Source organism: Callorhinchus milii, unplaced genomic scaffold (genome assembly GCF_018977255.1).
Source record: "Callorhinchus milii isolate IMCB2004 unplaced genomic scaffold, IMCB_Cmil_1.0 Scaffold29, whole genome shotgun sequence".
Taxonomy (NCBI): Eukaryota; Metazoa; Chordata; class Chondrichthyes; order Chimaeriformes; family Callorhinchidae; genus Callorhinchus; species Callorhinchus milii.
The window spans coordinates 3,155,929-3,177,809 of NW_024704770.1; the positions used below are offsets into that span (position 1 = coordinate 3,155,929).

The 21,881-nt window shown below is 53.3% G+C and overlaps 1 protein-coding gene across 3 annotated transcripts; it reads right to left on the reverse strand.

Annotated features, from left to right (window-relative positions):
• Positions 1–1,014: 1,014 nt before the first annotated feature.
• On the reverse strand, positions 1,015–21,475 carry tyk2 (tyrosine kinase 2). Of its 3 annotated transcripts, none has more exons than XM_007907085.2 (24): positions 21,371–21,475; positions 13,564–13,866; positions 13,222–13,345; positions 12,538–12,691; positions 12,165–12,328; positions 11,538–11,901; positions 11,076–11,255; positions 10,798–10,955; positions 10,577–10,700; positions 9,362–9,533; positions 9,043–9,158; positions 8,601–8,774; positions 7,646–7,733; positions 7,235–7,362; positions 6,797–6,932; positions 6,359–6,510; positions 5,881–6,031; positions 5,400–5,494; positions 4,792–4,984; positions 4,207–4,325; positions 3,794–3,966; positions 3,089–3,206; positions 2,670–2,780; positions 1,015–2,367 (listed from the first exon to the last, which is right to left on the reverse strand). In XM_007907085.2, exons 2-24 carry the CDS (start codon positions 13,742–13,744, stop codon positions 2,230–2,232), a joined length of 3,513 nt encoding a protein of 1,170 aa, XP_007905276.1. In that variant the 5' UTR covers positions 13,745–13,866; positions 21,371–21,475; the 3' UTR covers positions 1,015–2,229. The 3 variants fall into 3 exon arrangements, with proteins under 3 accessions (XP_007905276.1, XP_007905277.1, XP_042200603.1); XM_007907086.2 differs by lacking the exon at positions 21,371–21,475 and adding an exon at positions 15,057–15,082; XM_042344669.1 differs by lacking the exon at positions 21,371–21,475 and adding an exon at positions 14,363–14,694.
• Between the last annotated feature and the right edge of the window lie 406 nt (positions 21,476–21,881).

The window sequence follows — 21,881 nt, forward strand, 5'->3', positions numbered from 1 at the left end:
CCTCTACCACACACACAGGCCCAGCGCGGAGCTCTCCCCCTCCCCCCCCCCCCCACCTCTACCACACACACAGGCCCAGCGCGGAGCTCTCCCCCTCCCCCCCCCCCCCACCTCTACCACACACACAGGCCCAGCGCGGAGCTCTCCCCCCCCCACCTCTACCACACATACACAGGCCCAGCGCGGAGCTCTCCCCCCCCCACCTCTACCACACACACAGGCCCAGCGCGGAGCTCTCCCCCCCCCCCACCTCTACCACACACACAGGCCCAGCGCGGAGCTCTCCCCCCCCCCCACCTCTACCACACACACAGGCCCAGCGCGGAGCTCTCCCACCCCCCACCCCCACACACACAGGCCCAGCGCGGAGCTCTCCCCCCCCCCCACCTCCACCACACACACAGGCCCAGCGCGGAGCTCTCCCCCCCCCACACAGGCCCAGCGCGGAGCTCTCCCCCCCCGCCCCCCACACAGAGGCCCAGCGCGGAGCTCAACGTGGAGATGGACGAGGAGGGGGCACGGCGGCGAGATAGAGGAAGAGTGCTCCAGAGTTCGGGGGCGTCGTGGCTGAAAGTGCGGCCGCTGACGGCGGTGCGGAGGGCACGGGGGGTGGGGGTGGGGTGGGGGGGGGTTTAGTGCAGAAGCCCGGGGTCAGCCGAGCGGAGGCCGGAGAGGACGGTGGTGAAGGGATTTGAAGGCGAGCGTAAGGATGTTGGGAAGCCGATCGGTTCGGCGATGGGGGAGCCAGCGGAGGGCGCCCGGCGAGGGCCGGGGGCGACCTATTGCGAACGCCGAACCGAGGTCCCGTCTGGACGTCTTAAAGGTCCCACAAACAACGGGACAGAGGTAGCGGGGCAGCGGCGGGAAGGCAGAGATTGTGAGGTGAGGGAGGAGGGGGAAGGCAGAGCAGTCCTGGGTGATCAATTGGCTCTCGTCTCCAGTCGGATCAGATTCCCGACGCCGCTGTTGAATAAACTGCGGCTGGAAAACAGGTGACAGCAGACACCCGGCAAAGAGAGTCTTTTGGTCGTTTATTTTTAGCATGTGCAGCGGCTTTTTAATACATTATATACTTCCCTGTAAATTTACACACAGACATAACCTACATCCTGAAGATTAAAAAAAAACTTTGTGTACATTGGAATCGGATTATACTTTCCAGTAGCGAGTCGAGACTATTTACATCACTTTACCCTACGCTTATTTATCTCAATTCCCCCTTTTAAGTTCTGTATGGCCCGAGTAGGAGTTTTCTTACAGACAGGGACAGTGAGACAGATGGGTGAAGGGTGATAGGCACTCTGCAGCCAACTTCCTCTCTTCCCTCCCCCACGCACACAATCGAGCAGGACAAAGTTCAGGGTTTTATGTCTCCGCAGACAGATAAGCCGCGAGCAGTGTGGCCAGACTGGGGGTCACGGCACTTACTACTGGCGGGTTAGAATATGGAGCTTTGAGATGTCTAGAAGACGTGATCAGGCGCTATATCAAATGCAAGGATTATTATTAACAGCCACTTGTCCCCCCCACCTCATTCTCCAGCTCTCCTTCCTAAAATCCCTCCATCTCCTCTCTACCTGAAAAAGCTACGTCTGCGACGGGGAGAAACATCTCAAGAGCCCACAGCAGAGGTTAAATATAAAGTGTTGCCTGCGTTATATTTACTGCTATTTGATTACACAGCAGAGTGAATTTAATAAGTCACACTTTCCTCCCTCCCTCCCTCCCTCCCAGCTTCACCTCAGTGGGTTGTACACTGAGATATTGGTTAAGATGTTTAGAAGGTGGGGTACTGATCACACACTCACTCACTCAGATACACTCATACCTCCATACAACTCAAGCTCATACAACTCACGTTCTTACTCACTCGTGCACAACACAAGCTCACTCACACGTTCCCTCTGGCTCAACTTGTGTACACAAGCCCATGCTCGCACACAAACATATGTACGCACACATGTGCAGACACACAAATACACGCATACTCGCAAACAAATATGCACACACACCAGGCACGTGTGCAAACACACACACACACACAGAGTGAAGGCTTAGCTTTATACAGCAAGAAACTGCGCTGGGGCAGCCTGTCCTATACTGCCTGTAGTCAGTGCAAAGTGTATAGTTGGGGGCAGACAGGCCGACAGACAGACAGATGGAACGGACTGTGTCTCAGACCCGCGCAGTGCAGCCAGGCCGCTCGCTAACCAGGTCCTGTGGCCGGGGTCAGGGAATCGGGATGATGCTCAGGGCCTCCAGTTTGGTGAACCTCTCGTGGAGTTTCTGAAACACGGGGATCAACTCCTCAAACTTGGGCCGTTCACTCGCATCCTTCTCCCAGCATCGTCTCATCAGCTGGTAAACCTGGGCGGAGGGAGAGAGAGAGAGGGGGTCACTGACGGGGAGAGTCACCAATGGGGCTGGAGTCACGAGAGCGGGGAGAGAGAGAGAGAGAAGTCACGGGTGGGGGGGGAGGGCTGGAGTCGGGAGAGAGAGGTGGGGTGGGGGTGGTCGTTGGGGGCTGGAGTCAGGGGAGAGAGAGAGAGGGGAGGTTGTTGGGGGCTGGAGTCGGGAGAGACAGAGAGAGAGGGGGGCAGTCGTTGGGGGATGGAGTCAGGGGGAGAAAGAGAGAGAGAGAGAGGTGCTGGGGGCTGCTCGGGCCTAACCTCCGTGGGGCACATCTTAGGGCAGGGGAGCCTATGCCCTCTCTCCAGCAGCTCGATCAGCCTCAGCACTGTCATCTGCCCGTGCGTTGATCCCATCATCTCCAGGAACTTCTGCAAAACACACAAGGGTCGCACTTCAGTCCCACGCGCGTCTGAGAACCGCGCGCAGGCGTGTGTCGCGATGGACACCGAGCAAACAGGCACACGTGTGCACATACACACGTGTGTAACGTACGACAACTTGCACTTACACAGCGCCCGGAGTGCTTGACAGTAGCGGAGTCTGACAATGAGCCGGGGGAGAGGGAGTGGGGGAGGTCATAGTAATAAACACGATCAAAAAGGAGGGGGCGGGGGAAAGAGGATTGAGCCGAAGTGGGGGGCAGAGGGGGAAGGGAGGGACCAGAGCGCACACTCACCGCTGGGGGGCTCTGTCGGGTGTCACAGTGAGTGAGCAGTTCGTACAGCGTGACCCCGAACGACCAAACATCAGAGGCAAAACTGAACTTTCCTTCCTTCAGACAGTCAACAGCGTACCTACAGCCAGAGGTCAGGCATTGGCGTCGCACAGGGAGTCAGGGGGAGAGAGGGAGAGACAGACAGAGAGAAAGAGATATCGTCACAGAGGGAGATGGAGAGAGACACCGTCACAGAGAGAGACAGAGAGAGTCAGTCACAGAGAGAGTGAGAGAAAGAGAGAGACACGGTCACAGAGAGACCATCAGAGAGAAAGAGAGGGACAGAGAGAAAGACATTTACAATAAAAAATTATATTTGTATAGTGCCTTTCACGTCAGGAGGAAACCGAGAGAGAGGGAGAGAGAGAGAGACAAATAGAGGCACAGACAGACAGAGAATGAGAGAATCACAGAGAGAGAGAGAGACAGAGGCAGAGAGGGACACAGAGATAAATACAATTAAAAAATTACATTTGTATAGTGCCTTTCACGTCGGGAGGACTTCCCGATGAGACAGAGAGCGAGAGAGACAGACGGTCAGAGAGAGGGAGAAAGAGAGAATGAGACACACAGAGAGGCAGAAAGCGAGATCGAGCAGGAGCCCCTAAGTCAGGGCTGTGAGGCCGAGGCTGAGCTCAGGGCGAGCTGACCCTCAGAGACACTGACCAGAAGACGGGGCTGTCCCCGTCGTCGCGGACACGGTAATAGTCCTGGTGCTCAGGGATGGCCTTGGCCAGCCCGAAGTCCCCGATCTTCACCACGTTTTCGTTCTCCACCAGCACATTTCTGGCCGCCAGGTCCCGGTGGATATAGCGCTGGGAGTGCAGGTAGTTCATACCCTGGGGCGGTGAGGGGCGGGGGACAGGGCGTCAGTGACAGGAGCAGTGTCACCCCCCCCACCACATACACCCCCCACAAACACATACATACACACACACAACCCATCACCACATACCCCACAAACTCCTCCCCCCCCATACACACTGATCTCTCCCCTCCCCACACACACCCACAAAGACTAATCTCTCCTCTTCCCCACCCCCCCCACACAAACAAGCGTGTGGAGGCGCAGTGCTTACCTCACAGATCTCCTGGGCGAAGAGCATGAGCTGAGCCAGGCCCAGACTGTGTTTGGGGAGATAATCCCTCAGGCTGCCCAACGGCAGGTACTCCATAATCAGCTGCACAATCTGCCCCGCTGCCAGGGACACACACAGTGTTATACACACACACACAATCTGCCCCGCTGCCAGGGACACACAGTGTTATACACACACACACACAATCTGCCCCGCTGCCAGGGACACACACACAGTGTTATACACACACACACACAATCTGCCCCGCTGCCAGGTACACACACAGTGTTATACACACACACACAATCTGCCCCGCTGCCAGGGACACACACACAGTGTTATACACACACACACACACAATCTGCCCTGCTGCCAGGGACACACAGTGTTATACACACACACACACAATCTGCCCTGCTACCAGGGACACACACTGCGTTACACACATACTCATCTGACACTCCAACACACAGTAATGTGTGCACAAGTACACTCAGACCAGCCTGTGTGCCGCCCCTTCCCACCTCCCGCGCTCTCCCCTCCCCTCGTTCGCCCGCTCCCCTCGCTCCCCACTACCCCCAGTACCTTGCTCGCTGCTGCTGCCCTTGTACTTGACGATGTTGCTGTGATACAGGGCTTTGAGGATCTGGATCTCGCGGCTCCAGCTGCTCTGGAGCTCCACACTGCACTCCGACTTCAGCGACTTCACGGCCACCACCTCCCCCGTTCCGTCATTGTCAGGATCATACAGGTACAGCCCCACCTTGCCAAAGTGGCCCTGCCCAACACACACAGCACAGGGTGAGCTACAGCACCTCTCCCTTGCTGTCCCAACATCTCTCCCTTGCTGGCCTTACCCTCGCCTCAACCCCGCCCTCCCTTATGCAATAACAAATTAGATTTGTACAGCGCCTTTCACGTCAGGGGGACGTCGGAAGGCGCTGTGCAATGTTAAGAGCTCTGTCGAAGGGAAGCTGTTGTCAGAACAGCAACCATTAATCTGTGTATATCTCTCTCTCTGTCTGTGAGTCTCTTTCTCTGTGCATCTCTCTCTGTGTGAGTCTCTCTCTCTCTTCTCTTTCTCTCTGTGTATCTTTCAGTAAGTCTCTCTCTCTCTCTCTACATCTCTCTCTCTGTCTCTCTGAAAGTCTCTCTTTCTCTCTCTTTCCCCCTTCTGGAAGTGAAGGCCTCACCTCTCCGAGGTCCCGGATTTTTTTCAGGTAGCGTTTCTGGAAGACCGTGGGGTCGGTGATGGCGGGCACCGCACTGTCACATGTGATATCAGGATCTATGAGCGAGAAGCAAGAGTCAGTGTCACTCACTGAAAATGAAATGACTATAGATTTTGCGGGAGAAACGCGGCAGCCAATTGCACACAACAGCGTCCCACAAACAGTCGTGGATTTGAGTCACCAGTTATTATTTTTTTAAGGAATTATTAAATTATTATTATTATGAAAGCAATCCACCAATCGACTAACAACCGGGTTCCTACTCACTGTTAGGTAAACAGGCTTGAGTGTGGAGTAAGGAAACTTACCCATCGTGAGTGTATATGTGTGTGTGGTGTACGAGGGTGTGGTGTATGGTGTGTGTGTATGGTGTGTGTGTATGAGTGTGTGTGTATGAGTGTGTGGTGTATGGTGTGTGTGTGTGTGTGAGTGAGTGTCTCACTTTGCTGCTGTAGTAAGGTGAGTTCCCTCATGATGGTGCGGAAAGACGGGCGTAGGTTTGGCTCGTAGCTGTGACACTGGCTGTTCAGCTCCGCCAGCTCCTTGCAGGAAGGTTCCGGAAGCTTCCCTTTCATCTCGTAAAAGCGTTCCTTCTGTAAAAACAACGGCACAATGAGGACAGACATTCTGCACCCCCCCCCCCCCCCCCCCCATCCCACACACTCAACAGCCTCCCCCACCCAGGAACATCTCTCTGACGACAACAATGCAGCAGCTTGCATTTATATTGTGCTCTTCAGGTGGGGCAGCGTCCTGGAGCGCTTCCGACAGCCCCCCCCACCTCTGACAACCACCCATCCTCCCCCGAGAGTCCCCTGCCCTGAGAGCCCACCCTCTGACAGCCACCCACCCCCACCACCCTCTGAAACCCCCTCCCACTGACAGCCCTCGAGTCCCCCCCTCCCACCTCACTAACGTACCTCTGACAGTGTGCGCTCTCGCAGGGGGACCTCCCCACTGTAGCAGATCTCCAGCACAGTGGTCCCGAAGCTCCACTTGTCGGTGCCGAGGCCTAGTTTGCCCACATCCTGCACACATTCGGGGGCGATCCAGGGGATACGCTCCACCCGCTCTGCCAGGGGGGCAACACACAGCAGTCAGCCTCACACACACACACTCACACTGAGGGCAGCGCTCAGCCTCATACACACATACACTCTCTCTCTGAGCACATCAGTCTCACACACATACACACACACACACACACACAGAACTTCAGTTAGGAAATCACACACCGACTGGCTCACACACTCACTCGCTCATTCACTCACTCACTGACTCGCTGACTCACTCACTGACTTACACACCGACCGACTGACTCATACACTCACTCACTCATTCACTGGGGCCAAACTCACCCTCCCGTGTGAGGACGGAGAAGCTGATGCCAGGGTCGCTGACCTTGATGAAGGGGCTGCTCCCGGCTTCCAGCCCTCGCCTCGCTACAAGCACATTCTTGGCGCAGATATTACCGTGCACCATGTTCTTATCCTCCTGAGAGAGGGTGAGTGAAAGAGAAGAAGAGAGAGACACAGAGATAGAGTGAGAGAGGGAGTGAATGAGAATAAGAAGACAATCACCGTGAGAGACAGAACAGAGAGATAGAGTGAGAAAGAGATTCAGTGAGTGAGAGTATGCGTGAGTGAGTGAGCGAGAGAGAGAGAGAGACAGAGAAACATAGAGTATACCAGGTAGAGTGAGTGAGAAAGAGTGAGAGAGAATGGGTGAGTCTGTGAGTGAGTGAGTGAGAGAGAGAGAGAGAAAGAGAGAGAGTGACAGAAAAGCAGAGAGTGTACCAGGTAGCTGAGGGCACTGGCCAGTTGCTGGATGACAGTGAGTTTCCACTCTGTAGACACATTTCCCTTCTCCTTCCTCAGCAGCACATCCAGAGGCCCAAACTCCACGTACTCCTCCACAATGATATCTGCCGGCACACAGAGCAGTCAGTCAGCCAGTCAGTCTGGCCCTCACACTAACCACAGCCCCCCCCACCCACCCCGTACACAGCACACGGGGTTAGCAGGTCACAGAGGTAGGGAGGAGCAAGGCCGTGGAGGGCTTTGAAGGCCAAGATTTTGAACTGTATCCTATCCGCTAGGGGATGGGGAGCCAGAGGAGCCGGGCGAGGGTGAGCGTGGGGGCGCTAGGGTCACAGGGATAGGCACGTGTCTGAACTGCGAGGAAGCGCTAACAGAGACGGAACTTACTCTCAGAGCCTCGCACACAGACTCCGTGCACAAAGGCCAGGTGAGCGTGAGAGATCTGACTCATTAAACTGGCCAGCTCGAAGAAAGCCTGAAGGAGGAGACAGACAAGAGAGAGACGCGGGGTCAGTACAGGTGCACCACGTGGACACAGCCACTGTAGGAATGACAATAATCCTTGGCATTCGAGACGTCTCAAAGCGCTTCACACAATACGCCGTAAAGTGATTGACTTCCTACTTACTGCTGGGTGAACAGAGGCGTGTGTGTGCGGAGTAAGGCAACTTGCCTAACATAGAAGGAGGAGGAGGCCATTCAGCCCACCCCGAGCCTGTTCCGCCGTTCTATTCCGTAAGATCGTGGCTGGTCTGTACCTCAACTCCTAATTACCCACCCTTTGCCCCGTATCCCTTGATCCCCTGACCTAACAAACATCTATCCACCTCAGTCTTGAAAATGTGAATGGATCCACAGCCATAATCCACAGCCTTTTGGGGGGAGGGAGAAAGTACATGATTTCCACTGACCTTCGGGTGAAAAACTTCCTCCTGATTTCACTCCTGAATGGCCTGGCTCTAATTTTAAGATGATGCCCCCCTCCCCCACCCCCCACTGTTCTGGATTCCCCCACCAGAGGAAACAGTTTCTCTGTAGCTACTCTATCGAATCCCTTTATTATGTTAAACAACTCAATCAGATCAGCCCTCAAACTTCTAAACCCAAGGGAATAGAGACCAAGTTTATGCAACATGTCCTCGTAATTTAATCCTTTAAGGTTTCGCCCTGACCCGACCGGGAATTGGACCTGGGTCCCCTCGGTTGGCGAGGCGAGCGAGCTAACCACTACGCTACGGGACTCCACTAACCACAGTTAAGCGTAGTGACTGAGGGAGAGCGCACTGACCAGTGTGATGGGCTGAGAGGCGGTGGGGCCTGGGTTGTCAGGCTCCTCACTTACCAGAGCGATGTCCCTGTGACTGGGGTCCAGCACTTTGAGGACCACCCTGATGTCTCGGGCCAGCTGGCTGCCCAAGCTGCACGTCTGCTCCAGGTCCTCATCGTCCACGTCCTCCCGCACGCACAGCCGTCCCGAGTAGATGTTCATCCGCGTCCCCCGACCCAGGTGGTGTTCCTAAGGCAGACCACAACAGGCAGAGAGCTCAGTGACTGGGGAGGTGGGCAAGGGGGCAAAAAGGGGGAGCCGGAGTCTACAGTCGAGAGATGGTCACAGACCTGTGTGTCTGGGGAGGTGAGCGTCAGGTCACAGGATGACTCTGTGTGTGTGTGTGTGTGTGTGTACATGAGATCACAGAGATGGGGGGGAAGCGGGTGAGAGTTGAGGTGGAGTACAGTGGGCAGCCTCTCCCACTACCCCCCCACACCCATCCCCACCCCCTCACCTGTACGATCTCCTCCTTGCGGATGCGGTGGAAGCTGAGCTGGCTCAGGTTTAGCTGTACGGTCAGTGGCCGCAGCTCACTGTCCGGCCTCCGCACCACCAGCAGGTTAGAGAATTCTGAGCAGAACATAAACCCACAAACACGGCGTCAGTCACAGCCACACCTGGTCGGTCAGTCAGCGAGTCACTGTGTGTGTGTGTGTGTGTCTGTTACGGAGTGGAGATGTGTGTGTGTGTGTGTGGTTACTGTTTGGGTGTGTCTGTGTGAGTGTGTGTATGTTACTCCGCGTGTGTGTGTGAGCGTGTGTGGGGGGGGTTACCGTGGGGGACGGGGGGGCAGCACTTCCTGATGATGTAGCTGTCAGGCCCAGATTTGAGGACGCAGAACTTGAGGCTGTCGAGCAGCTCCTTGAGGCTGGGGAAGCTTCGGTCCCAGCCCTGCAGCACATACACCTCCGGCCCCTTCCTCTCAATCTGGAACTGCTTAAACTCCTGTCAGCACAGGCAGAGAGAGAGAGAGTGTCAGCACCTCAGAGAGAGAGAGACAGACAGACAGACAAGACAGACAGACAGACAGAGAGAGAGATTAACTCCCCCCGCATCCCCAAACGGGAAAAAAGAGAGAGACACACACAGAGAGGGAGAGAGAGTCAGAGGAGAGAGAGAAACAGACAAAGAGAGAGATTACTCCCTCACCCCCACGCGGGGCAGTGAAAGAGAGAGAGTCAGCAAGGGACACTGAATAACTCCACCCCTCTCCTTTCCCCAAATGTCAGGGGTCACATCACTCCAACCCCCTTCCCTGTTAGGCAATGTAAGTGCTCTGGGACCCTGTCCTGCGCGAGAGCCAGCTATATAAATGCAAGCTGTTGTTGTGGTGGTGGTGGTGGTTGTTGCTGTTGTTGTCCAAGGTGACAGCAGAGGTTAGTGGTGAGACAGCCTCAACCCCCCCCTCCCACTCCCGCGGTGCGCAACACAATACCACTCTGGCACACAGCATCCAGTGTCTCTGGGGCCGGGTCTCTAGGCTTTTAAGAGTTGACTTTGGCTCTGTTTGTATTGAGATTATTTTTCAGAGAAACCAAAGAGCTTTTCTGTCAGCAAATTAGCCCCATATCAGACTACCATCAGTCACAATGCTAACAGCAGCCCAGTCGTCAGACTTGGCCTATTTCCTACTCAGGAAGCAAACCGTGACAGCAAGGCACGTCCTCACAACATACACCCTGACACAGCACACTCACTGACACATACACAGATACACTCACTGATACACACACACACACAATTACATTCATATACCCAGACTCATATACACACACACACACACATTTATACATAGTGACACAGACTCACATTCGGACATTCACACACACTCATATACACCAACACAGACATGTCTCACACACCACACACTCAAGACACACACATACTAATATACACCAACACACTCACTGACACACAGACGCACCGCGTACACACGCGCGCGCACACCATGCACACACATGTACACACACACGCGCACACAGACCCACCTCAGGTTTCTCTTTGCTGACGACGGTGATGATGATCTTGTTGAAGTCCAGGGCGCTCCAGCGCAGTACATACGCCCCCTCCTTATTCTCCTCTCGCCTCAGCTTATTGGTCACATAGTGCGGCCTGTAGGGTGGGGGGGGTGGGGGAGGGTTGTCAATCACTCTCACATTTACCCCTTCCCCAAGCACTCCCCCCGCCCCCCCAGACCCCGGTCACTCACTGCATGGGCCCGTGAATGGCGTTGCTGATGCTCAGGACCACCCTGGGAGAGGCCACCTCATGGCTGAGGTAGTGATGGGCATCTGTGGTCAGCCGCGAGTAGCCGTCAATCAGGGCTGTGAAGGACAGGGCTTCCCTGTGGGACCCCAATTCCAGCTCCTGCCGGCAACAAGAGAGACAGTTCAGCTCCGAGTGAGATACACACAAACACAAACACACATACACGCACACAGGGTGAGACACACACACACACAGAGTGAGACACACACACACACTCACCAGGCACTTGTTGTCCTGACGATGGACGCACACCCTGTTGTTGGAGATCACCACGTGCGTCACCTCCTTGAAGTCGCAGAAGCTGCTCCACGGTTGCTCTCGCTCCTCGCCCACTGAGTTCAGTTTGCGGCTCACGTCCTCTCGGCCTCGCCACCCACACTTCTTCATTGTCACCGGCTTCTACAGGCAAACCATCCCGAGAGAGAGACAGAGAGAGTGTAGGAGTGTGAGAGAGAGAGAACAGGCAGATGGGGAACCTCTGTGTAATCCCGTCAAGGTTGGGGGGTGGCGGGGGGGGAGCTCAGCAGTAGTGTGGTACACCCGACCGTTCATCTCCCTCATCCCACTCACCCCCACTCTCCTCTCTCACACCCCCATCCCACTCACCCCTGCCCTTATCCTCTCCCTCCCCCTTGTCCCCATTCCCCTCGTTCCCACCACCCCCCCCGCCGCCCCGCTCACCTCTTTCCTCATCACCCTCCACTGGATGCCCTCATTGCCAGACACTAGGACTTGACAGTGCTGTGCGAGGGGGCTGGTGGGTGGTGGGCAGCGGTTGTTGATGTAATGTGCCGAGCGGCTGCTCTCGGGCAGGACCTCCAGGCGGGGGGCACGAAACACTTCGCCCCCGAAGTGGCAGCACAGATTCTCCAGGGTGGAAAGGTACTTGAAGATGATGTCGTGTTGGATCACACGCCCGGCGCTGCTCGTCGGAAGGTTGAACGTACGCACGAACTTCCGGAAGCCTCGCTTCAGCCGCAGCTTGGTCAGAGAGTTGTAGTGCTCGATCTTTTCCCGGAACGAGCGCGGGATACAGCGCTTAAAGCTGAGAGGCAGGAGGAGGGGGAGGGGGGAGGGAGGGAGTGTGAGCAGCACAGAGCGAGACACTGACAATCACACACCACACACAGGCACTGACACAGTCAGTCTCATACACAGGTACTCCCACACACAGACACAGTCTCAGTCTCTCTCTCTCACACACACACACAGTCTCAGTCTCTCTCTCACACACACACACACACACATTCTCTCTCACACACACAGTCTCTCTCTCTCTCTCTCTCACACAGTCTATCACACACAGACCTGATCTCCTTGGCCACGTCCTCCAGCGTGCGGCCGCTCTGCACTGCGGTGTAGGACAGGTGGAGCACGGCCATGCCCAGGCTCTCGTTGCGGAAGGTGTACAGATCCTGCTCCGTCTGTGGCTCCCGAAGTGGGGCCACGCCGTGAATAAAGTCATGTTTCCCCTGAGAGACAGACGGTGATCAATCACAGACACGCAGCCAGACAGGTGATCAATCACAGACACACAGTGAGGCGATCAATAATCAATAACATACATACAGATGGACAGACGGTGATCCTACAGGTAGGCAGGATCACAGCTGTGAGGAGCCCTGGTATAAACACGGCACAGCGACGGGCGAGTAGGGAGTCCCACATGGTGGCTGGTTACCTGTGCGAACACATAGCTGAGGGAGGTGTGGTCGAACAGCGGGCTGCCCTGCTCTGGTTTGCCGGGGCTGTACTGGGAGTCGCTCTTCCTGGGGGAGTAGCGGTGAACACGAGGCTGCTGCTCCAGCATGGCGTGCCAGTTCCTGAAATAAAACCTGGAACGGCACAGACACCAACCGAGACGCTGCTTCAGAATAACAACCATAATAATACTTGCAATTCATACGGCGCCTTATCGCGTTTTTGAGACATCTCAAAGCTCTTCACAGGATACACTGTGAATTGACAGTATATTTTGTGGGTGAAACGCGGCAGCCAATTGCGCACAGCAGCGCACAAACAGCCGTGGACTGAGTGACCAATTTTTTTTAAGGGAACTATTACCCCCGGAAAAGTGATCCGCCAATCGACTAACGACCGGGTTCCTACTTACTGCTGGTAAACAGAGGCGTGTGTGTGTGTGTGAGTGTGTGTGTGTGGGGAGTAAGGAAACTTGCCCAACGTTTCGCCCTGACCCGGGAATCAAAGCCAAGTCTCTCGCTTGCGAGGCGAGCGCTCTAAGTGCTGAGCTACAGGACTCCATCGCGCATCCGATAGATGACAGCACCAATACAGAGCTCTCTCAGCCACCCTTGTTCCCACAGTAACCCACCCCCCCACCCTCGCAGTGAAGGGACGGACGTACCTCATGCGAAAGTGGAGGCTGAGACTCAGGTCGTGGTCGATCTTGAAGACGTGACTGGGAGCGAACCACAGCTTCTCCTGCAGGTCACACAGGGCGTACAGGTTCAGGCACAGCGGCGAGATGGCTGCAAGAGAGAGAGAGGGGGGGGGGAGAGAGAGAAAGGGGGGTTAGCACCCAAACTTACACCTCCCCCTCACCCTCTGTGGCCCTTCCCCCCCCCCCCGTCAGTGCAGCAGCCCAGGACGATATGGCCCCTCCCCCCAGGTCAGTGTGGCTCCTCCCCCACCAGTACAGCCCCTCCCTCCCAGGGTCAGTCCCCCCCGTCCCCCCTTGATCACTCACAGCATTTCTGTGCGGCTGCGATGCAGATGTCCTCGGCTGTTACCTCGCCCTCAGTGAGCACCAGGTCCCGCTCCCCTTCCGGGCTCCAGTACAGGTGAATCCACAGCCCCGGCCCCGCGGGAGACACAGACCTCTCCAGCTCCGCCTCGCTGGGCTTCAAAGTGCAAGGGCAGAGCGCCATGTCCTCCCCACCCCAAGCTGTCCAGCCCCCAGCCCAGCTCTCTCCCTCGCCAAGTTCAGCCCAGCCCTGCTCAGCCCAGTCCTCAACCCAGGCCAGCACTTAATTCAGCTTCAGCATTTGTCCTGCAAAATATGAGAGAGAGAGAGATATTCAGCAGGCAGGAAATAAGAACAAACAACAACACACAACATTTACACAGCGCCTTTCACATCGGGAGGAAGTCCAAAGGCGCTGGACCAGGACAGTCGGGGATTTGGACGTTTAAATAAGACCGAGACTCGATCAGAATCGGTCTCGGAGTCATTGATCCATAAGAGATTCTTCTTCTTTTAATAATAATAACAATCCTTGCATTTGATATTGCGTCTCATTATGAATGGAGTTCCTCTCTCTTTCTCGGATGTCCCAACACCCACACGCACACCAGACAGACAGACCCACACACGCACACCAGACAGACACACATATATACACACACACACACACACACCAGACAGACAGACCCACACACGCACACCAGACAGACAGACCCACACACGCACACCAGACAGACACACATATATACACACACACACACACACCCCAGACAGACAGACAGACACAAACACACACACATACCATATTCACTCTCATCTGCATCGACCTCTCATGAGAAAGAGAGGATTAAATCAAATGTTGCAATCCCGCCGGCTTGCTTCCTGGTTTTGTTTTTAATCTGTCTGTGTGAGTCAGCAAGGCCGCAAACTGTACGTCTTCCCCAAGGTTCCTCTCTCTCTCTCTCTCTCTCCCTCCCTCGCTGCCCGAGACTCAAACCCAGCTCAACAGCCTTCCTACACTGCCTCGACTAACTTCCTGTTAGTGAGGTGAATGTTCACGTGACTGCCCTCGCCTCCACTCTTGTTATGAAGCTCGAATGTTGCGCCACTGCCTGGATTGCTTTTCTTTTTTTGGGGGGGTGAAGGGGGGGGGGGGGATTTCTACCTGAAAGGGTCCCGTGTAAATACAAGTGGTTGTTGATCAAGATGGGATTCTCAAACCCAAACCCACACAGGGAACAACACCCTCCTCTTTTCCGATCGAGCCACACCTGAACAGGCAGAGATGGGAAGGACCGTTTTTTTTGTTTACATCTCCCCACTCCCTCCCTCCCTCCCTCCCTCCCTCGCTCATCCCCTCCTCCTTCCTTCTCGCTCGCTCCCCCCCCTCCCATGCTGGACTGCGAGCTCACGAGCCCCAAACACCAAAAATCCGGCAGAGCAAAACAATTCTGCAAAAGAGAATAAAATAACCACGCGCACACCCACAGCCCCACCTCACATTCCAGCACCCGGCAGCTCAACAGCCTTCAGCAGCCATGCTGCACCAGTTTTTCCTGCTCTGCACGTGAGCATTTGCAACGAGCTGTGAAATATTAACAATAATAATCCTTGCATGTACACAACGAACCCCCCCCCCACGCCCCCCCGCCCACCCACCACCGCGCGAGGCAGCGGCCCCGGAACGCTTCACAGTGGCGGAGCTCAACGCCAAGCCGGGGGCGGGGAGGGAGGAGGCGGCCATAGGTCGAAGAGGAAGGTCTTCAGGCGCCACCTGAAAATGGGGAAGGAGAGGGGCGAGGGGGTGGGACAGAGGGAGAATGTTCCTGAGTTTTGGGGAGTGGTGGCTGGAAGCGGAGGGGGGAGTGGAGGGCGTGAGCGCCCAAGCAGGGGGCCGGAGCCAGTCGAGTGGAGGCAGTGGGTAGTGAGTGAGTAGGTTGGGGAGTGAGCAGGTGGGAGAGGTAGGGGGGTGCCAGGGGCATGAAGGGAGTACAAGACGAGTGGTGGTGGTGGTGGTGGTGGTGGTGGGGGTGGAGGGGGAGATTTAATAAAGCGATAAAGCTTCACTACCGGCAAAACCCTATCGATGTTATTGTGCAGTCAGTTCCGTTCTTCACAAACCGAAACGGAAACATTTAAAGGTCGAGTGACCGGACTCTTTCTGTTCTCAACCTCCAGAACATGAAAATATCATTCACCTCTCTATCTCTCTCTCTCTCGCTCTCTCTCTCTCGCTCGTTCTGCGGCTGTTTCCAGGGGCGGCATCCTGCGCCAGCCCACACAAACGCACAGTCACTACACGTTACCATCTGTGAGACTCTGCTGCACGCAATTGGCTGCCGCGTTTCGCCCACGAAATACACAGTCACTCCACTTTACGTTATACCCCGCGAAGCGCCTTTGAGGCATCGCCACGACGTGAGATGGCGCTGTATCAAATGCGAGGATTATTATTATTATTGTTGTAACAACGAGCATTTGTAATAGCACTCCTCACGTGGGGCAGCGTCCCGGAGCGCTTGACAGTGGAGGAGTCTGACCCCGAGACGGGGAGAGGTGACCGCGAGCGCGATCAGAAGGGAAGGTCTTTCGGCGGGATTTGCAAGTGCAGAGGGAGGGAGCGAGGCGGAAGCATCGAGGGAGAGAGGACAGCGAGTCCTGTGAAAGATGCCATGTCACCGTAAGGCTCGGTTATCCTTATCTTAGCTCTACCGTGACTGTCTCGCTTTGCTGAGCCGAGCGGTGAGCTCCTGTTTCTCTGTCTGTCTGTCCCCCCCACCCCACCCCACCCCCCCCCCGCACACTGCCTGCCCTGTGCACCAGCGCCCAGCAAATTTGCAAGCCAAAAAATCTCACAAACAGCCGAGTTGCAGACAGCGAGCGTTCTCCAACCGCCAGACAGGCCACAGCGACGTGTCAACAAATGCCTCCGACGCCCATCAGCGCTGCCTGTCCAACACACACACCCACAGGCATACACACACACACACACACACACACACGCCTCATCACACCTCCTCGCTCAGCAACACGCCCGACAACATCACACACACTCAAATCTTCGAGTCAGAAGGCTTGTGGGTTCAGGCCCCACGTCAGTACTTTGAGCTCGGTCTGGTTTGATGCTCCAATGCATGTCGCGGGGTTGCGCTGTGCTGCATTGTTGGAGGCGCTGTGCTTCACGATGAGATGTTTGCCCCGAGTTCCCCCACCTGTGCCCAGTTCAGAGACTATTCGACGAGAGAAGGGAGTTTGCCCTCCCATGGTCCTGGCCGCAGATAAGAGTAATAATCCTTGCAGTTGATACAGTGCCTCTCACCACATCTTTGAGACGTCTCAAAGCGCTTCACAGGATATACCGTGATGTGAATTGACTGTGTGTTCAAACGCTCTGAGGTGCAGTATGAAGAGCACTACTATAAATGGAAGTTGTTGTTGCTGTTATGTCGATGAAACTGATAAGATTGATGCGGCATCAAATGCAAGGATTGTAATTATAATATCTTTGGTTCAGCCTCAGTCAGAGGGTGCGTCAACACCTGAGCTGGAGCTCAGTGTAGGCAGTTTGATCATAAAAGTACATTTTCTACACGGTCTGGCATCACTCACAGACAAACCAAACCACCTTCAGATCACCAGGAGAGAGGCGAGATGAGAGAACGTCAGCAAACAGTCACACAACCCGACTGACTCACCCCAACAGTCGGACAGGACTAACAGAGGATACAACAATCCCTGGTAAAGCACTGATACAATCACTTCACTGGGTCTCCATCATCGCCAGGAACCCGAAAACAATGCAGGAATTATTATAACAATCCGTGTATTTCACCCACAAAATATACAGTCCATTCACTTTATGGTGTGTTCTGTGAGGTGCTTTGCGATGTCTCGAAGACATGATAAGATGCTGTATCATTTATTTATGATCTGATGTAGCGCCTTATCACGTCGTCGAGTCGTCTCAAAGCGCTTCACAGAATACGTTGCACAGCAGAGTGGTTGTGTATTTTGTGGGTGAGACGCTATATAGGACTGGATCATATAGGATAGGAGGAACACAGACACATACACAGATAATTAGAGAGCAGCAGAGAGAGAGAGAGAGAGAGAGAGGAGACATTCAGACAGACACACGCAGCTAGGGAGGAAGCGAGATACTGTGCAGACAGACATACAATAAGGCAGTTGTAGGAGTGCATATCCTAGTGATATATTTATTCATTAATAATAATCCTTGCCTTTGAATACAGCGCCTCATCACGTCTCAAAGCGCTTCACAGAATACCTAATTTGTGGACGAAGCAAGGCAGCCAATTGCACACAGCAATGCCCCACAAACATTAGAATCCATTAGAGTGTACAGCACAGAAACAGGCCATTCGGCCCAACTGGTCTGTGCCGGTGTTTATGCTCCACATGAGCCTCTCCTGCCCTTCCTCAACTAACCCTTCAAGCATCACCTTCTATTCCTTTCTCCCTCATGTACCTATTTAGCTTCCCCTTAAATACACCTCTGCTACTTACCTCAACAACCCCTTGTGGCGGCATGTTCCACCTTCCCACTACTCTCTGTGTGAAGACATTTCTTCTCACTTCCCTATTTGATCTATCTGTGACTATTTTATATTGATGGCCCCTGGTTTTGGTCTCGACCACAAGTGGAAACATCTTCCCTATGTCCACCCTATCAAAACCTTTCATTATTTTAAAGACCTCTATCAGCGAAAAGCCTTACCTGATAGCTATAACCTCTCAGGTTTGGGATCATCCTCGTGAATCTCCTTTGCCCCCTCTCCAGTGCCTCTACATCCCTTCTATAATGTGGGGACCAGAACTGCGCCGTATCTAAGTGTGGTCTAACCGAGGTTCTATAGAAGTTTACCATAACATCCCTGCTTTTCATTTCTATCCCTCTAGAAATGAACCCAATGCCTGGATTGCTTTTCTTACGGCCTTATTAACCTGCGTTGCTACTTTTAGTGAATTGTGTATGTGTACCCCTGGATCCCCTTTGCTCCTCTGCCCTGTTTAGGTTTTTATTTTCCAGGCTGTACGTGACTTCCTTATTCCTTCTACCAAAATGTACCACCCCACACTTTTCTACATTGAAATGCATTTGCCATGTAAATGCCCACTCAGCAGGTTTATTAATGTCTTTGCTGTAATGTGTTGCCGTCCTCCTCTGTATTAACTGCTCCCCCCCCCAATTTGGTGTCGTCCGCAAATTTTGAAATTGTCCAGCTGATTCCCAAATCCAAATCATTAATGTATATTGTGAACAACAGTGGGTCCCAATATTGATCCTTGTGGAACACCACTGCCCCCCCCACCACCCCGCGCCAGTCTGAGTAACTACCCTTTACCCCCACTCTCTATTTTCTGTTTTGCAGCAGTTTGCTATCCATTCTGCTATTTTCCCCCGACTCCACATGCTTTGGCCTTATTCATTAGTCTATTGTATGGTACCTTATTAAACGCCTTTTGGAAATCTAAATATATTACATCTACTCTTGTGTACTCTTCCTGTTACCCTTTCAAAGAATTCAATGAGGTTGGTCAGGCCTGACCTTCCTTTTTGAAATCCGTGTTGACTATTCTTTATTATGTTTTCCGTTTCTAGATGTTTTTCTATTACCTCCTTCAGTAAGGATTCCATTATCTGGATCGCGTGACCAATTTTGGTTTGCAGGGATTATTATCCCCAGAAAGCAAGAAGTGAATAATAATAATAATAATCCTCGCATTTGATATCGCGCTTTTCACGTCGGGAGGATGTCCCAAAGCGCTTCACAGAACACACTGTAAAGTGAAGTGACTGTATATTTGTGGGCGAACGCGGCAGCCAATTGCGCACAGCAATGTCCCACAAACAGTCATGGATTGAAAATGACCAATTTATTATTGTTTTTGGTTTTGGAGGGATTATTATTAGGCTCTGTGTGGAGTAAGGAAACTTGCCCGAGGTTTCGCCCTCTGCCTGGGATTGAACTCAGGTCTCTCACTTGCAAAGCGAGTGCTCTAACCACTGAGCTACAGGACTCCACAAAGGAATTATTAATAAGTAAATCAATCATCACACCAATGAGAAGCCCTGCTTGTTGCTGTGTGTTTAATGCATTACTAGCCATCCATGAAGCTTATTTGAAACCGTCTACACAGTTACAAAACAGGATCAACCACAATCTTGACAGCTTCCTTTGGGTTTACCAATGGTTGTTTGACTGAGACTCATCTGCAGGCACAGTATCCTGTACACTCAGCTCTGGGGATTTCCCCCCAGATCCTGGCTTCACTCTACAGCAAGTCTCTATTTCATCTGCACCTCACTCTCATCTGTTATTCCAAACCCCACCTCCGGCATCTCTCTACTGCACAGCACATACAATATACACACTATGTTTATGGAGCCCACAAAACACAGAGTCACCATATTTTGCAAAATACACAGTCACTACACTTTGAGAGTCTCAACGATGTGATAAGTCACTATATTAAATACAAGGATTATTAATTTAATTAATCGGTGTGTACAGTGTGCAATGAGTGTGTCTAGTGAGTGTGTACAGTGTGCAATGAGTGTGTCTAGTGAGTCTGTAGTGTGCAATGAGTGTGTCTAGTGAGTGTGTACAGTCAGTGCACCCAGGGAGTCTAGTGTGCAATGACTGTGTACAGTGCGGAGTGAGTGTGTGCTATACAAATGTAATTTGTTGTTGTATAATGAGTGTAGGGTAGGCCTGAGGCTTTGGGTTTGTCGTGGTAACAGGAACTAATTGGGTGGATTCCCTGTCCCAGATTCTTTGCAGGTGTCTGTACAGTAATAATAATAATAATCCTTGCACTTGACACTGCCCCTTATCACGTATTTGCGATGTCTCAAAGCGCTTCACAGGATACACTGTAAAGTGAATTGATTGGGTGTTGACTTTCAATGTGAAACTCTCTCTCGAGACCTGTAATGCGGGAGTGGTGTGTACAGTGTGCAATGCAATGAGTGTCCAGTGAATGTGCCCATTGAATGCGTATACAACGAGTGTGTATGGTGGTGACGTTGTACAGTGAGTGTGTATAGCAGTGAGTGTGTGCAGTGAGTGTGTACAGTGAGTGTGTATGGTAGTGAGTTGAGTGTGTACAGTGAGTGTGTACAATGAGTGTGTATGGTAGTGAGTTGAGTGTGTACGTTGAGTGTGTACAGCGAGTGTGTATCATAGTGAGTGTGTACAGTGAGTGTGTACAGTGAGTGTGTACAGTGAGTGTGTAGTAGTGAGTGTGTACAGTAGTGAGTGTGTACAGTGTTTATAGTAGTGAGTGTGTATAGTAGTGAGTGTGTACAGTGAGTGTGTACAGTAGTGAGTGTGTAGTGTTTATAGTAGTGAGTGTGTACAGTAGTGAGTGTACAGTAGTGAGTGTGTACAGTAGTGAGTGTACAGTAGTGAGTGTGTACAGTAGTGAGTGTGTACAGTAGTGTGTACAGTGTTTATAGTAGAGTGTGTATAGTAGTGAGTGTGTACAGTGAGTGTGTACAGTAGTGTGTACAGTAGTGAGTGTGTACAGTAGTGTGTGGTGATTGTGTACAGCGAGTGTGTACAGTAGTGTGTAGTGATTGTGTACAGCGAGTGTGTACAGTAGTGAGTGTGTACAGTAGTGAGTGTGTACAGTGAGTGTGAGCAGTGGTGAGTGTGAGCAGTTGGTCTCTCACCTGGGAAGGCCTCAGTCCCGGGGCCGCGGGGTGGAGTACTGGGGCTGGTAACGTGGGGCTGCGAATGTGCGGTGTGTGCGGATGATCAGGTGTATATGTGTATGTACATACCTGTGTGTGTGTGAGGGGTCCCGGGGCTGCGGATAAGCGGCTCCTGCGACCAGAAAGAACCGACCCCTCTCTCTCGCTCCCGCCCTCCCGCCGCCGTCTCTCGGGCCCACTTCCTGTTCCGCATCCGGACGTGACGCATGTTTGCCGCGGCGCCCGCTGGGCGTTGTAGTCTCACTACGTGGTCCACGTGACCAGCGCCGCCCCCCACACCTCTCACACACACACTCAATCAATCAATCAATCAATCACCACCTTCACATTGCAAGTAAACACCCAGTCACTTCACAGCAACATCCTGGGAAGCGCTTTGAGACGTCTCAAATGTTGTGATAAGGCGCTGTATCAAATGCCAGGATTATTATTATTCAGTAATAATTTTGTTGTTGTCGGATTATAATATAGAATTCCCCCTCACCACCCCACTCCTTCCCCCCCCCCCCCTCAGCTCCTGTTAACCCTGCAAGCCAAAGCCCAAACGGGTAGGGCGGTCCTCCAGCTGGACGAGCAACGG

What these genes read in the sequence shown, in the direction of transcription:
- tyk2 (XM_007907085.2), bottom strand. Translation starts at nt 13,744, where the DNA reads ATGGCGCTCTGCCCTTGCACTTTGAAGCCCAGCGAGGCGGAGCTGGAG. An exon ending in GTCAGGACAACAAGTGCCTG is followed by an intron (nt 10,956 to 11,075) that starts GTGAGTGTGTGT and finishes TGTTGCCGGCAG; the next exon opens with GAGCTGGAATTGGGGTCCCA. An exon ending in CTGCCCCCCCGTCCCCCACG is followed by an intron (nt 9,159 to 9,361) that starts GTAACCCCCCCC and finishes TGTTCTGCTCAG; the next exon opens with AATTCTCTAACCTGCTGGTG.